This window comes from Scomber scombrus, chromosome 18, assembly GCF_963691925.1.
Source record: "Scomber scombrus chromosome 18, fScoSco1.1, whole genome shotgun sequence".
Lineage (NCBI taxonomy): Eukaryota > Metazoa > Chordata > Actinopteri > Scombriformes > Scombridae > Scomber > Scomber scombrus.
Window position 1 is genome coordinate 5,582,428 of NC_084987.1, and position 14,213 is coordinate 5,596,640.

The 14,213-nt window shown below is 40.1% G+C and overlaps 1 protein-coding gene across 1 annotated transcript in view; it reads left to right on the plus strand.

Annotated features, from left to right (window-relative positions):
- Positions 1–10,253: 10,253 nt before the first annotated feature.
- The window catches only part of mybpc2a (myosin binding protein Ca), a 33,133-nt gene continuing 29,173 nt past the window's right edge, over positions 10,254–14,213 (plus strand). Inside the window, exons 1-4 of the mRNA XM_062438233.1 lie at positions 10,254–10,344; positions 10,489–10,637; positions 12,784–12,901; positions 13,141–13,192. Coding sequence (XP_062294217.1) covers positions 10,254–10,344; positions 10,489–10,637; positions 12,784–12,901; positions 13,141–13,192 — 410 coding nt within the window. The remainder of the gene's footprint in view (positions 10,345–10,488; positions 10,638–12,783; positions 12,902–13,140; positions 13,193–14,213) is intronic.

The window sequence follows — 14,213 nt, forward strand, 5'->3', positions numbered from 1 at the left end:
CAAACATATCTAGTTACAGGTTTGACACATACAGTAAGAAGTAAATACATTTTACTTTAATATCATGTTATTGGGGTTTAAAAGTATGTAATAACATTCTTTTATATGAGATTTTCCCTCTCAGAGATATTCATTTTGAATAGACAGATAATGGTCCTTCTTCTCTTTTATTGTAGTAAACACTTTTTATTTGGTAAAACAGCTATATTATTAATCACACTTATCTGAAAACAGCAGGTGGCTGTTTCCATGGTGATTTTATGACATTTATTTAATGCCCCAGTTGTCTCCCAGGGTGACGGTTGTTTTTCAAACACAAACCCGCCTTCTGTCTTCAATTATGTCATGACGAGTCAGAGATTAAATCCTGCTTGGAAGCGGTGAGCCTGCCATGAAAGACGGAGGATCAGAAGAACACCTACAGTACAGTAAACAGTCAGCGATTCAGTGACCGACTTTCCTCTGATTCGGAGGAGTGGGATAGATGCTTTAGCAGGAACCCGTCCTAAAGAAAGTTTTTTACCGCCTGGTGCGTCACGGATCCCCTCTTGGATTGAAGTGCTGAGAGAGGCATTAACAGATTGCTGCCTGAAAAACAAACCATATCCAAAATAGAAGTGTTGCCCCCCCACCAGTATGCCAGACTCAGTGTGCCAGCCTTGAGCACAAGCAGAGTGCCAAGGCCGAGCCTTGATATCTTAGACCTACTGTTAAGTAGGCTCAGGGGACACTTGCTGTGCAGTACCAGTTGTGGCTTGTTGTTGGGTTGAAGCGATAGCTGTCATAATAATGTCCTCTTTCATGTCTGTGGTTGGTTCCTTTAATACAATTTGCTGCTCCAGTTGTACCCTCTTGGCAAAGTAAGGCACTGAAACCTTTTTTAACATTTAACATGGGCCGTAATGAGGGCGCAGACCTGTGAAATTATTGAAATAGATGGTTAAAATGCGAATAGTACCACGCTGAATTAGTACTGTGCAGCTATGTGCTTTAGTTTGTCTGGCAGACAGAAACTCATGCCTAATCTGCCATCTCATTAGACACCCTTGAGCCTTTAAAGTAACCTAGATCTGGGATCCTGGAACTTTGATGTACTTATCCTATCAAAAGCATTTTTGTCTTGAGGCCGCCCCTTTCAGATTTTTTTAAGCCCAATTATTCCTCATGATCTCTGAAAAACTTACTTATATTTATCTCAGCCCCACTGCCTCTGTAAACCATGCCTCATTTGAATCATGCACTATTCCCCTGTTGAAATCCAATATTCTCTCTTTTGCCAGAGGCAAACCCTACAGAAATCAAGGAGAGGTGCACAAAGCAAGGTTGCCTGAATGTAGTTTCCCTGTGCGGGTAGTTGTGAATGTGTGTTTATGTTATTAAAATGAAACTGTTTATTTAGGATTGTATATTTTGTGCAGTTTTGCATATTTATAAAGATGTCTGATTTCTATTTGTAGAGTGTTTATCAGCTGTGTGGCTCTTCAGATTTGTGTACATATTGCTCAGAAGAATGCATATATATATATATATATTTAAATTCGAATAAGCTTTATTGGTATGACAGATCATAAATCTATATTGCCAAAGCAGTACAGAATATTACTAACACTGACAGATGATTACACCATAAACATTTTTATAAGGCAAATAAAATAATAAACAATAGGCCTCAGTTATGTATAGAAATTATTATTATTATTAGTTATTATCTTCTGAGGACTGATGATTCAGATCACAAGGCTCTTTAAACAGTTTACTGAGTCTCAGCTCTTAAAGCCGTGACTATCCAAATGCTGTGCTGCTGGTGTTGTCTGATATGAAATAATGAGGATGTACAAATTAATTTACATAATTGTTGTTTAATTGCAGAAGCCAAGGGCGATAAGGTTGCAGCAGCCCCTGCTGGTGAGTGCCTTCATGACAATCTGAGCCCACAAGCACAAATCCAATTTATTTTTGAGCTACACATACAGTAATCAGCTATTATGCAGCTCAACTACAATAACCACTGAAAAAGAAATGTTTTAATGAAAGTGTCTCATGAAGATTGTTTCATTTTCTGATACATTTTCCTTCTTTCTCTCTTTTTCCTTTTCAGACAAGAAGGGTAAGAAAGACACGTTGCATTCATTGTTTGTTTGACTGTGTGTCCCATAGATATATAACTGTCTATAGATTATCCTCGTAGTCATCATCATCAGTGTCATCATCATCATCATCATCACCCTCAACCCCCCAAAAAATGATATGTGTCTTTCCCCTCATTCAGAGAAGCCAGCAGAGGAGGAGGGTAAGACTCACACAGATGAAACAAACATAGAAGAAGTGGGCTTCTGTGGTGATGGGACGCATGATCTCCACACACACACACACACATACACACACACACACACACTAGTAGTTACTGTTCAGTGTCTCTCGATATTCTTTTATTAGCACCGAGGGCGTTTATTTTAGGTACCAGAGATGCTAATTAAATTAGGTGTTAGGAGCAAAATAGAAGGTGTTTAATTTATGGGCAAGCATCACACTCTATGTATGTATATGTATGAACTGTATGTGTGTGTGTGTGTGTGTGTGTGTGTGTGTCTATATTTGACTTTCCTATTTTGTGTGTGCGTGCCTGTGCGTGCATGTGTGTGTGAGAGAGAGAGAATGTGTGTGTGTCTATATTTGACTTCCCTGTTTCATCTTGGGTATACTTCATTCTGTGGTACAATACACACACATGCAAATTAATCTTTTACATTTGTCCTTCAGCTACCATTGTAAAAGTGTCTCGTTAGCAGTGTTAGCATTCCTCATTTAAACCGTATGGGTGCTGACTACAGCTGAGGGCTTTGATCAGCACAGTTCTTGGTTCAATTAAGTACAATTTATATTTAAAAAAAAAAAAAAAAAAGTTGTTCGTCACATTCAGGCAATGTGTTATACATCGGAGGGAAAAATTGCCCACTTATTAATAGACAAGATTTTACTCACCTTTTCAGTTTGCTTGTCATAAAGCTTATGATCAAAAATAACAGCTTGCATCACAGTTAGGAGTGAAAAACTGATTTAGTTTATCTGCTTGTCTTGGAGGACAAATCCATTGTAAGATATTGTAATCATGTTTTAATATTAAAATCAAACACCGAGGACAAGGCTTGTAAGTAAAACACGATTAATCTCTTCAGGCTATTTGTTTTACAGTTCAATTCAGTTTTTTGTAATGCAGGAATACATTTAGATAGATAGAAAGGGGAGTTCCAGTGTGGCTTATTTTATTTTAAAGGGGACTTATCATGTGTTCTGTAATTTACCCTTATTTATATATTGTTATAATGTCCGATGTCTATGTTAAACATAGTCAAAGGTACTATGCATGCAGTGATTAAATGTAAAAATGCTCCCGGCAAGTCAAAATCCAGGGTTTCAGCCTGCCGTGAACGCTTTTTCTACATAGCTTTCATTACTAAGGTTGTTCCACAGATGTGTTCGTGTTGTCTACTCACATATTTCAGACAACATATGTATTTGAGAAGTTTCTATTTTGAGTAAGACTGATAGAAAAAAAAGTGAAATCCAACCACTATTGTTTGATTACGTAACCTCCGGAAGCTGACCAATGAGAACAGATTGGTCTAATTGGGAGGCAGGCCTTAAAGAGATAGGAGACAAAATGTTTCAGACAGCGGCTGAACTGAGGAGCTGCATAGAGAGCCAGTATAAGATAAATAAAGAGCTTTTTGGACTGTAAATCATGCAAAAATATTCCAGTAGAGCCCCAGATTATAAATATAGACCTGGAAAAGTACACGATACGTCCCCTTTAATAAAAAGAAGATCAATGTCAGCATCTAAAACATCTGTGATATCACCTTCATTTAAAATTCATTTCCTGCGGATTAATTCAGAAACATCCTGATTCAGTCATATCTGGGATCATGCAGCAGCTCCTACGATCCCACTGTCAAAACAATCAACGCCTGACAAAGAACTGACATGGAAATACTGGAGGGGTTTCTATGCGGTGTTTGCTAGTGATTTGTTGTGTTCTGGAAATGTAGTTGCGTCTTTCCGGGTGTCACCGGAGTTATCTCATGATCATGTTCCCAACCTGCTGTGGACGGCAAAGATTAATACTGTTTTGTATGTGTGAGAAAGAAGGTTGAGATAGATTGAGAACGGCAGATTGTTCTTTTCATTTTAGTTCACTGTGTGCCTGAAAATCATGACCTTTCAAGTTCAATCTGAGGGTAATGCATCCAACTAAATGTGTGAAATACAGTAATTGTACGTGGGCGTAGTAGTCCAGAACAAAGGACATGCTGTTAGCTGTATGTGCAGCATGTATGTACTGTGTGTATGTATGTTGGGTTGAATCAAGCTGCAGCACAGGATGTCTTTATTTGTCTAACATCAGAATACGGCATGGATAAGCATGCATACACAGGTGAAGATGTTACTGGTGGTTTTTCTTTGCCAGCAGCACAAAAAAGATAATGAGCAACGAGCCTCCTGAGAATAAAAACTACTCTGTTGTACTCTTATGTGTAGAGTATATTTGTGAACGTGCACAGTTCCAGTTCACCTTGTTAGATTAAATGTCAATTCATATTAAGCAGCTAACAGTAATGGAGGATACAGGCAAAAGGAAGTATTCGTGTGTGTGTGTGTGTGTGTGTGCAGTAAGTGTCATTCGAGATGAATTATTGCATAAACTTTCTGTGGCTCACTGAGACTGATTAAATGTGTGTGTGTGTGTGTGTGTGTGTGTGTGTGTGAGTCTGCAGGTGCAATGACGAGGTACAGCAGTGAGTTATACTAACGCTGCAGCTCACTCTTGCTCAGTTGCTTTCTTCAAAGGGAAAAACTGGCCTCAACAGCGGCCATTGTTACCACGCAGCAACTACCACGGCTTGAGGCTGATGCCAATACAGAAGTAGTATATAAGTGCAATGCCACCGACAGCCGCTAGATAAATGGACTGTACTTATAGTGCTCTTCTAGTCTTTAAACCACTTAGCTTTTACATTACATGCCACATTCACCAATTCACACCCACATTCATACACTGATGGCAGGGGTTACCAACCTGCTCATCAGGAGGAAACTAACATTCACTCATACATTCATACACCATTGGCGCAGCCATCAGGAGCAATTTGGGGTTAAGTATCTTGCCAAAAGGCGCATCTATATGTGGACTGGAGGAGCTGGGAGTCAAACCGCCAATCTTACGATTAATAGACCAGTACTCTGCCTCCTGAGCCACAGCTGGCTCCAAAAATTCAATGGCTCCAATTTTCTCTAAAAAGTATATAAGTTAATACTAAGTCAATTGTTTTTATAATCTTTTTTCTCATTTGCTAAGTTCAAAAAGAGTGCTAGTCATCATTTTGGAAATTTTTGCTCCGTTAATATGATCTGAAGACTTACCGTAGCTTTGATGTCTGCCATGTGAGCATTAATTGGCAGCTCTGATCGACAGGTGGCTAACCCGCTGCTCTACACAGCTCCAGGACTTGTACTGAGTTGGACCATTGGTGCAATATTTCAGCAAGTTTAATATTACTTGATCTCGATATCTGCCCTGCTAGCACAATTCAGCTAAATCCACTAAAGTTGGCCCAAGTGTGCAGCGTTCAGTGTTGCCAGTAAGCTAGCATTAGCTTTGGTTCGAGCTAGCGGACACCATGAAACCAAATACCTCGCACTCCTTAATTTAAGGTCCTGGATTTAAATGGAAAAGATGATGCGGGCTATAAACAGCAACTCTGGCCTTCAAATCGGCTCCAATCCAAACCAATTGGTTATGTCCCAGTCCAGTTACCTCTTTTATGGCATACTAGAAACCAGTAGCACTTAACAATATGGTAGATGTAATACAGTAGACACCACTTTAATCTACTTGTAAGGCCTTTTTCAGACAGACAACAGCACTGTGTGAATAAATGCAGCCTACTTGCTCATTCAACCACTGTGTTGGCTCAGCAAGGGTACTTATGTAAAGGGTTCTGGCAAATGTTTTTTAACCTGGTTCAGCTTTTGCAGTATCGTGTAGTAAGGTTTGCTTAGCCTGTTAAATACAACCACATATTCCTGATAGATTACTTTGTAACTTGAATGCTGTATTTTACCACACAAACATGAAATTGTGTGAATTCAGAGTAGCGAAATCCCATCCATTGTGCAGTGTTTTGCATCTGATAAATCTTCAAATTCGTGGATCGACCTTTTTGGATCATACTTCATTGTCTAACCGGTGCCTGAAACAACACACCAGAACCAGCACAGCTCCTTTTAATGCAGGGCTGCTTCTGGTCTGAAAAAACGCTACTGTAACTCTCTGACCCTTTGTCTCATGATGGTTATACTTCCCAACAGAAAACTTTCCCAAACCAGACATACACAAATTACTTTTCAAAAGAAGAGACCAGAACTGAAGGAAGAGTCAGATTCAATCCTCACATACCAGAGAATAATTAGACCAAAATACGACCATTCCAAAAACCGTCAGACCCGAACGGACCCTAATAAAGAGAGCGCAACGCTGGCAGCAGCATGATGCGTTACCAATTAACGAGCAGCCGTGGTCAAAAATAGTAGCAATACAGTACGTGTCGCCCCCCCCCCCCCCCCCCCCCCCCCCCCCCCTGCAATTCACAGTTCACACTCCCTGTCTCGCCTCTACAAACACATTTTGCTCCTGTGATGATCACATAGCGACACAGCACGTGATCGGAGCTAATAATTCAGATCGGATTTGACTAAATATAATATGCATCTGGCGTGACTCAGGTCCTGTGTCGGGTATCGTACATGTCAACAGAAAAGTGACTTTTCATGGCATGAAAAAAATACTGTAACAAAAGCTGCAACAATGAATAAACACTTGCAAATAAGGAAGGAAAACCACATTATTTCGAGTTATTTTTAACAACTGGTGAAAAAACTAAAATTAAAAGAGGCTGCTGTTCAACTTTAAGTTCTCATGCCATTTTCATTTTTTGAAGAGATGCAGCCTGCTGTAGCGGCTAAGCTTTGTCCTGGCTAAATAGCTCTGTAAATTGGTGTGTGTGCTCATTGTGGCTTTAATCTCTTAAATTATCATCAATTAATCTCCAAAATGATCTGTAATCTTTAATTTGTAGAGACACAACTGGCTCGTATAGCACCATATCAACATTAACTGTGTGTGTGCAGTATATGTACATATTACATGCTTATAGTACATTATATCTGCATTACTACTCATTTGATCCAGTTCATCTGCTAACCTGTGCTTATTCTTCATTACCAGATGCCCAGCCTACTGTAGGTAAGCGCTTTGCTTTCTCATTAGTGTGTGTGTGTGCGTACGTATGTGTGTGTGTGTGAGTGTGTGCGTATGTGTGTGTGAGTGCGTGGGCAGCTTGTCTGAAGATATTGTTGTTGTCTAGGTGAACAGGCTTATGCATTGTCTTTAATCGGATCTTTGTTGAACTGCTTTTTCATTCAAAATCACACACACATACACACACATGCACACTACACGCAATCTGAGGGGACCAGAGCAATACCGTGGGAAGTGTTTTAACCCTTCATTGTCTCCATGTACTAACTATGTCTTTTCTTTCAGCGAACAATGAGCCTAGGGATGGTAAGGAAAAAAAACCCAACACAATACAGCATTTCCTGGCCTGCTTGTTTTGCTTTCTGTTTTTGTGCCTGCGTTGTGTCAAACACCTTGTGTGTCAGTGGACATGGGTATCTGTCACCGATTGTGACAGGCTAAAACTGTTCCTCGCTGAAGCCTGAGATTGCTCTGGTGATGGCCATCACTGTTGCTTAAGATCAGCGGTTTGTCACGCAGCAGATGGATTCATTATTGGTTGTAAAGATGTTCATTTGTTCATCCGTGGTGTGATGTATGGCTTTGAAGATTTTCGGACATAGGGTATAATAATAATCACAATTTTATTTATGTAGCTGACAAAAGTGACAAAGTGCCTTGCAGCAGATAGATAAAGGGAAGAAAACAAAAGCATGAAAACAATGCAAAGAAACTACTTGAAAGCAACTCAAGTCACGGCAAATTCATCAGATACTGTCAGATAAAAAAAAAAAGAAGTTGACAGTAAAATGAAAGAATGAAGTACAAATATTACAGACAAGACAACAGATGATTATGACAGGGTCTTGCAAAAAAAAAAAAAAATCAAAGCAATTAAAAGTTGAGAGAGTTTGAAATGTGTAATGATCTTGACTCACAAATAAACTGATAAGGTGTCATATATCCATGCCTGTAATTATGCTGGGTATATTATATAAGTTGTGAGTGTGCCATGTGGACATGCTTGCTACATTATGCTACTACTAAAAAAAATATATATCAGTGCAATGAAAAAACTGCAGTTTTTTTCATCATTCATAACCAGACCAATCACACGGTTGTTCATTTTGTAATATATGCTGTATGTACGAGATGAGACTTAAAGGAGTTTGAGATACTGGGGTTTTCTATCTGGTGGGGCTCTGATGATAAATTGATGATATACTGAATAAGTAATAACTGTGAAATTACAGTTCTATACAATCTATGTATAGTCCAATATTTTATGGATGGAATAGATAGATATGGTACTATTCATATGTAGTGTGAATGTGAACTCCCAATTAGCCGGCTTTTGTCCAGAATCCCAAACTTCTACTCCCATGGCTCCCCCAGAGCCAAGGACAGTGTCTGGAGTTAATTTCACTGAGCAACCCTCATCGCAAGTGTCCAGCGTAACAGTGTAAGAGTGTAAACATTCAAAAGTGTCCCCTGGGTGCCATTCCAGGATCGGCTTTACCCACTTAGCATTCTAACTGAAACCTTTTAAATCATCCTGAACATCTGAACTTGGATCTGTCCTCGGGGGCACTTTTGATTAAAAGATCAAATTAACTGAGCCCATAAAAGCAGAGAGAAAGAGAGAGAGAGAGAGAGAGAGAGAGAGAGAGAGAGAGAGAGTGAGTGAGTGTGAGAGAGAGAGAGATTGAGAGGAAGAGGCGCCAACGTTGAAGCTCTCTGAATTTATGGAGGCGCATGACCTTACTTGACACGTGACCCTGGATCCATTCTCTTGGCGACTGCTCCGTCCAATGGATGTCCACTCGGGGCCCTACTCACTCCTACTTGACATGGTCCAATGTGTCCTCATCTTTACCTGCTGCTTGCCCCTAAACCTTTCTTTTTTTCTTCTAAAACTTACCGTATGTCTAAGAGAAACAGTTAACGTGGACTATGAACAGTTAACCTCCTGACCAACAGAATTAAAATCATTCTTGAACTTGATTGTTGAAGACATAACTCATTAACAGTTGTTTTTTTTAAAGAGAAAAAAAACTGTATTTGTTAATTAGAATCACAGAAAAAGAAAGATGTGTTTTTTTGGAGTGTGAGAGCACTGATTTAATGTGTGAGTGTTCCTCACCTGAAGTCAAGATTATCATTTGGCCAATTAACGCTTGTATTTAACAGCACAGCACAGATACTGTACAGACTGACGTGTTCCCCGCTCTCTCTTCTCTGTTTTTTTCCCACCCCTCCGATGCAGAGTTGCCTCCTGATGGTAAGAGAAATGAATGCGTTAGCATCTCTATAAAGCATATCAGCTGACAAGCAAACACCTTACAGAGGTTACATCAATTTACTTGCAAAAGAAACAAGCGAACGGGATAAAAGAGCAGCTCATTTTTTATCACTGAGATAAGAGTGTGCAGCTTCAGCTTATGTTCTGGCTGTGTGGCAGAAGATTGCAAAGAATGAACCATAATGTGATGTCTTCAAAGGTGATCTCGGGTGGTTCTTTATTCCCTTGGGGCCAGTCAGTTTCAACGGGGCTCTTTGGTTGCCTGTCATTTGTCAGCGGTCCCAAATGGCTTTTTTGCAGTGTAACAGCAAAAGCTTTAAGCAAACATGCTGAATGGGTTTGCCTCATGTAAAGACTGGTGCTCAGTTTCAGTGCTAAATGGAAAAGAAACAAATCCCTGAGCTAAGAGGATGGAATTCAGTGGTTTAAAGATTTCCTATCATCAAATTAGACTTATGAAGTTCCATCAGATGATCAGCAAATTCATTATAAAAGCACTGAAATTAAGAAAAGTGCTGATTTGGTGGTTTGCTTGATCTCCTTGTCTCTTGTTGTTGTTGTCTACAAACTGTGTGTTTGTTCGATGTCTTTATCTGAGTGGTGCTCTGATAATGTTTTCTTGTTCTAATTTTGTGATACCTCTATTTAACACCCATGGCAGAACATGTACCAGGGGAGGATCCTCAGCTGTCCGAACTGATGGGCATGTTCGTCCAGAAGCCGGAGAGCGCCACGGCAACGAAAGGTCCAGCAAAATCATCCACTATAAAAAAAAAAATCCTGAATTATAGCCTGAATGAAGGGAGTGGCCCACTTAATGTCAAATTCCAGTTGGAGTACAGACTGTGAATCTGTTAATTAATTACTGTCTTATCGTCGTTCGTTGAAGGCAAGGACATCACGTTTGTGGCTAAAGTGGACTCCGGCAGCCTGACAAGGAAGCCAAACATGAAATGGCTGAAGGGGAAGTGGCTTGACCTGGGTAGCAAAGCTGGAAAGCACCTTCAGTTCAAAGAGACCTATGACAGGAACACCAAGGTTTGCATGTTTACAGTATACTGTCAGTTTACCTTTTAATGAAGTCATTGTGTGTCTGTTAACAACCGTCAACAATCATTCACTACAGTAAACTATGGGGTACCTCAAGGGTCAATTTTGGGACTTATTACATTCTCTTTTTATATGCTCCCATGAGGTAATATTATTTGTAGACATGTGGCCTGATTTACTAAGATCCCAAATAAAGGGTAATAAATTGTATGTTTAGTTAGCGTGCGTTTTGCGGGTGATCTACTCAGAATAACTGCATCAATGAAAACAGGGTGCAGACAGCAGTATTTAAATAAGGGTTTTGCATGTCTTAATGTAGAGTTTGGACGAGCAGAAAGCCCCCAAGTGCAAAATGAAATTTGATCCCATGTAAGTAGAGGTTCTAACGGTATTGAGTTAAAGCAAAAAAAAACAGAATATTATCAGAAAAAACGGCATATGGGAGAGTATAAGTGAAAAAGTTAATGCTGTTTGTAAAATATAGTATAGTATGTAGTATATAATAGTAAATATTCCAATCTAAAAATATCCGTTCTATGCATATTCTGTCATTGTGCCCCAGTCTCCTACCACGATTAATGCCTGCCCTTCAAACTTATTATTTATAGATGCAGCTACCACTAGCAAAATTACCTCCAGGTTTGGTAAATCATAATGCGTGTGCTAAATAACATATTTGCATTTTCTCCTCCCTGTATTTTGCACACTGGGGTGAAAACGCCCCATATTGCATATTCATTATGGTAAATGTACTAAATGGACAGCGCATATTATCTTGCACATTTGAAACATGCAAACCTCAGTGCGCCACGTTAGTAGATCAGCTTGCAGATTTTTTGCGGATGATGTCAAGTTTACACACGTTTTTACAAACGCAAACCTTTAGTAAATCAGGCCCACGGTGTTTCCTTTCACTGTTACGCTGACGACACACAGCTGTATGTCCCCGTTAAGCCCACTGACCCCAGTATACTGAGTTCATAACAGGAGTGTCAAGTAGATGTGAGAAACTGGATGTCTAAGAGTGTTCTTCATTTGAACTCAACCAGAACATGAATTCTTGTATTTGGCTCCAGCAACACAAACATACAACCATCTACTGGATACTTGCACGAAACGTATGAAGCCTTTTGCTAGAAATCTTGGCATCTTATTTGACTGTAATTTAAACTTTGAGCAGCACATTACAACACTAGCACAATCATGTTTTTATCAACTAGGGACCATCGCCAGAATTTGAACTTTTTCTTTAGGTTTTAAAGATACAGAAACCATTTTACATGCTTTTATCTCATTAAGCCTGGATAACTGGAACAATCTTTTTATGTGCCTAAATAGAAAAACTGTAGAGCGACTACAGACGTCACAGAACTCAGCTGCCAGGCTTTTAACCAGAGTAAATAGGCTTGAACACATCACCCCAGTTTTAGCCTCTTCCCACTGTCTTCCAGTATATTTAGAATTTATTTCAAGGTTCTTTTAATTAATTACAAGGCACTAAATGGTCTGATTCCTTAGTATATCTCAGATCTTTTATCCCTTTATACGACCCTGCCTGCACTTTGAGATCCCTGGGCAGGGTCTTCTATCTGTTCCAGGCTCTCAGCTGAAGACTAAGAGGGACAGAGCTATTGAAATAAGAGCCCTGAGGCTCTGGAACACCCTGCCCGAGGAAATAAGGCATGCTGAGTCAGTGGCTTCTTTTAAATCTAAGCTGAAAATGTACTGTTATCACACTGCCTTCCCTGATTTCACCTGATTCTCTTCCCCCACTACTCATGTTTTATGGGTTGTACTATTTATATTTTTATGCTCCTTCTTTGGTGCTTCTATTCTGTTGTTGTTGTGTTTTCATTTATTTTTTATGTGACCATTGAATGAATTCTGTGCAAAATGGTTAAAAGAGAATAAGAAACCTCCAATCAAACTGTATGGACCGACCAGCTGACAAGATGAGCCTGATGGCTTTATCAGCAAACTGATACGAGTCTATCTGTGTTGTCAGTACACTCTGAGCGTGTGTTATCAAGCACGTACTGCATATCTGTGCATGTATGTGTGTGGATGGGTGTTGATTTAATCATGTTGCATATCGACCCCCCCCGCCCTCTCCCTCTCTCTGTGTGTGTGTCAGGTCTACACTTACGAGATGAGCATCATCAAAGTAGTGGACGGAGACGCAGGTGGCTACCGCTGCGAGGTCACCTCCAAAGACAAGTGCGACAGCTGCACATTCGAAGTCACCGTGCAGGGTAGGTCTGGAGACAGACACTTAATCACATTATTGTCATCTTCCATTCAGCGTATCCACCAGTGCTATGTAACTGGCTTTGTCAGCCAATAACTCAGTGAGTGCGATACGCATTAGGTCCTATCATTTAGTGGCCTAGCGAGGTCATCAGTCCATTATTCCTTTGATGCTCAAGCCTGCTGTGTAATGAATTAACCAAGCAGAGCTCTCACCAGTCTTTCTCCTTCTGTCTGGTTTCAGCTGTACAAGAGGAGCAGCAGCAGCACAACATCTTGGAGGCGTTTAAGCGATCGTGAGTGTCAGTGTCGGCGAGGGTCTGCTCAACATGTCACCTGTCACACTGTCTCCCATATGTTCTTCTGTAGATCGCTGCCTCTGGGCAACTGTCAGTCTCAACAAGTGTCTCTGCCCGTGTGTCTGTCTATTCCTCAGTTGTAGCTGAGGTTGTACCAAAAAGTCTGTCTGCCATCTCTGTCTTTCTGTCACGTCTCAATGCGTCTCCCGTCTTGGTGTTCTGCTTCACCTGAAGTCCCTCATGGTTTAGCATCTTATATATTTCGTCACATGTCTTGGTGACAATCTCAGAGGAGACTTTATTTTATTTTATATACTGTATGTGTATCTGTTTCCTTCACTATCTATTTCTGTCTCTGCCTATATGTTCCCTGGGAGTCTGTAGCTTTTTTTTATGAGTTTTTTTTATTTATTATTATTTTCGCTTGTATACTTTATGAGTGCTGTGTGATCGTAAACCAGCCGATACCTTCTCAATAGACACCCTGAGTCTCCATGTTTGTTATCTGTGTTTAAAAATATAATTTCCTTCCCTCATTAGAGCTCAACCAGAAAAGAACAGGTAAGATGAGAAACGCAACATGTACAAAGACAGCATCATTTTGTGGCTGAGACAGGATGTCAGCGTGCTTATTTGCAGAATGCTGATATGAGAGAGAGAGAGAGGGAGAGAGAGAGGGCGAGGGAGAGAGGATGGTGTGATAAATAGAAAGTGAAAAGTTGGATAAACCTCAAATATATTGCTGGAGAGATAATGGACGAGTGTATTAAACACCTTGTTAAGTGGAAGTCATGAAGCTCAACCTCCAGAAGGTAAAGTATTGAGAATCCTGCTTCATATGGGATACTCATGTGTGTGATTCAAAAAAATAACACAATACAAGTGATCTGTCTCTGGTCTTTCGGTTACGTGCTGCTGTTAATTCAGTATTTCTCTTCGAGTGTTTTTCAAAATTCTTGACTGTACTGAGTGTGTCACATCTGAAAATAGCCCGAGGTCTCCATCGTATGGCTATTTT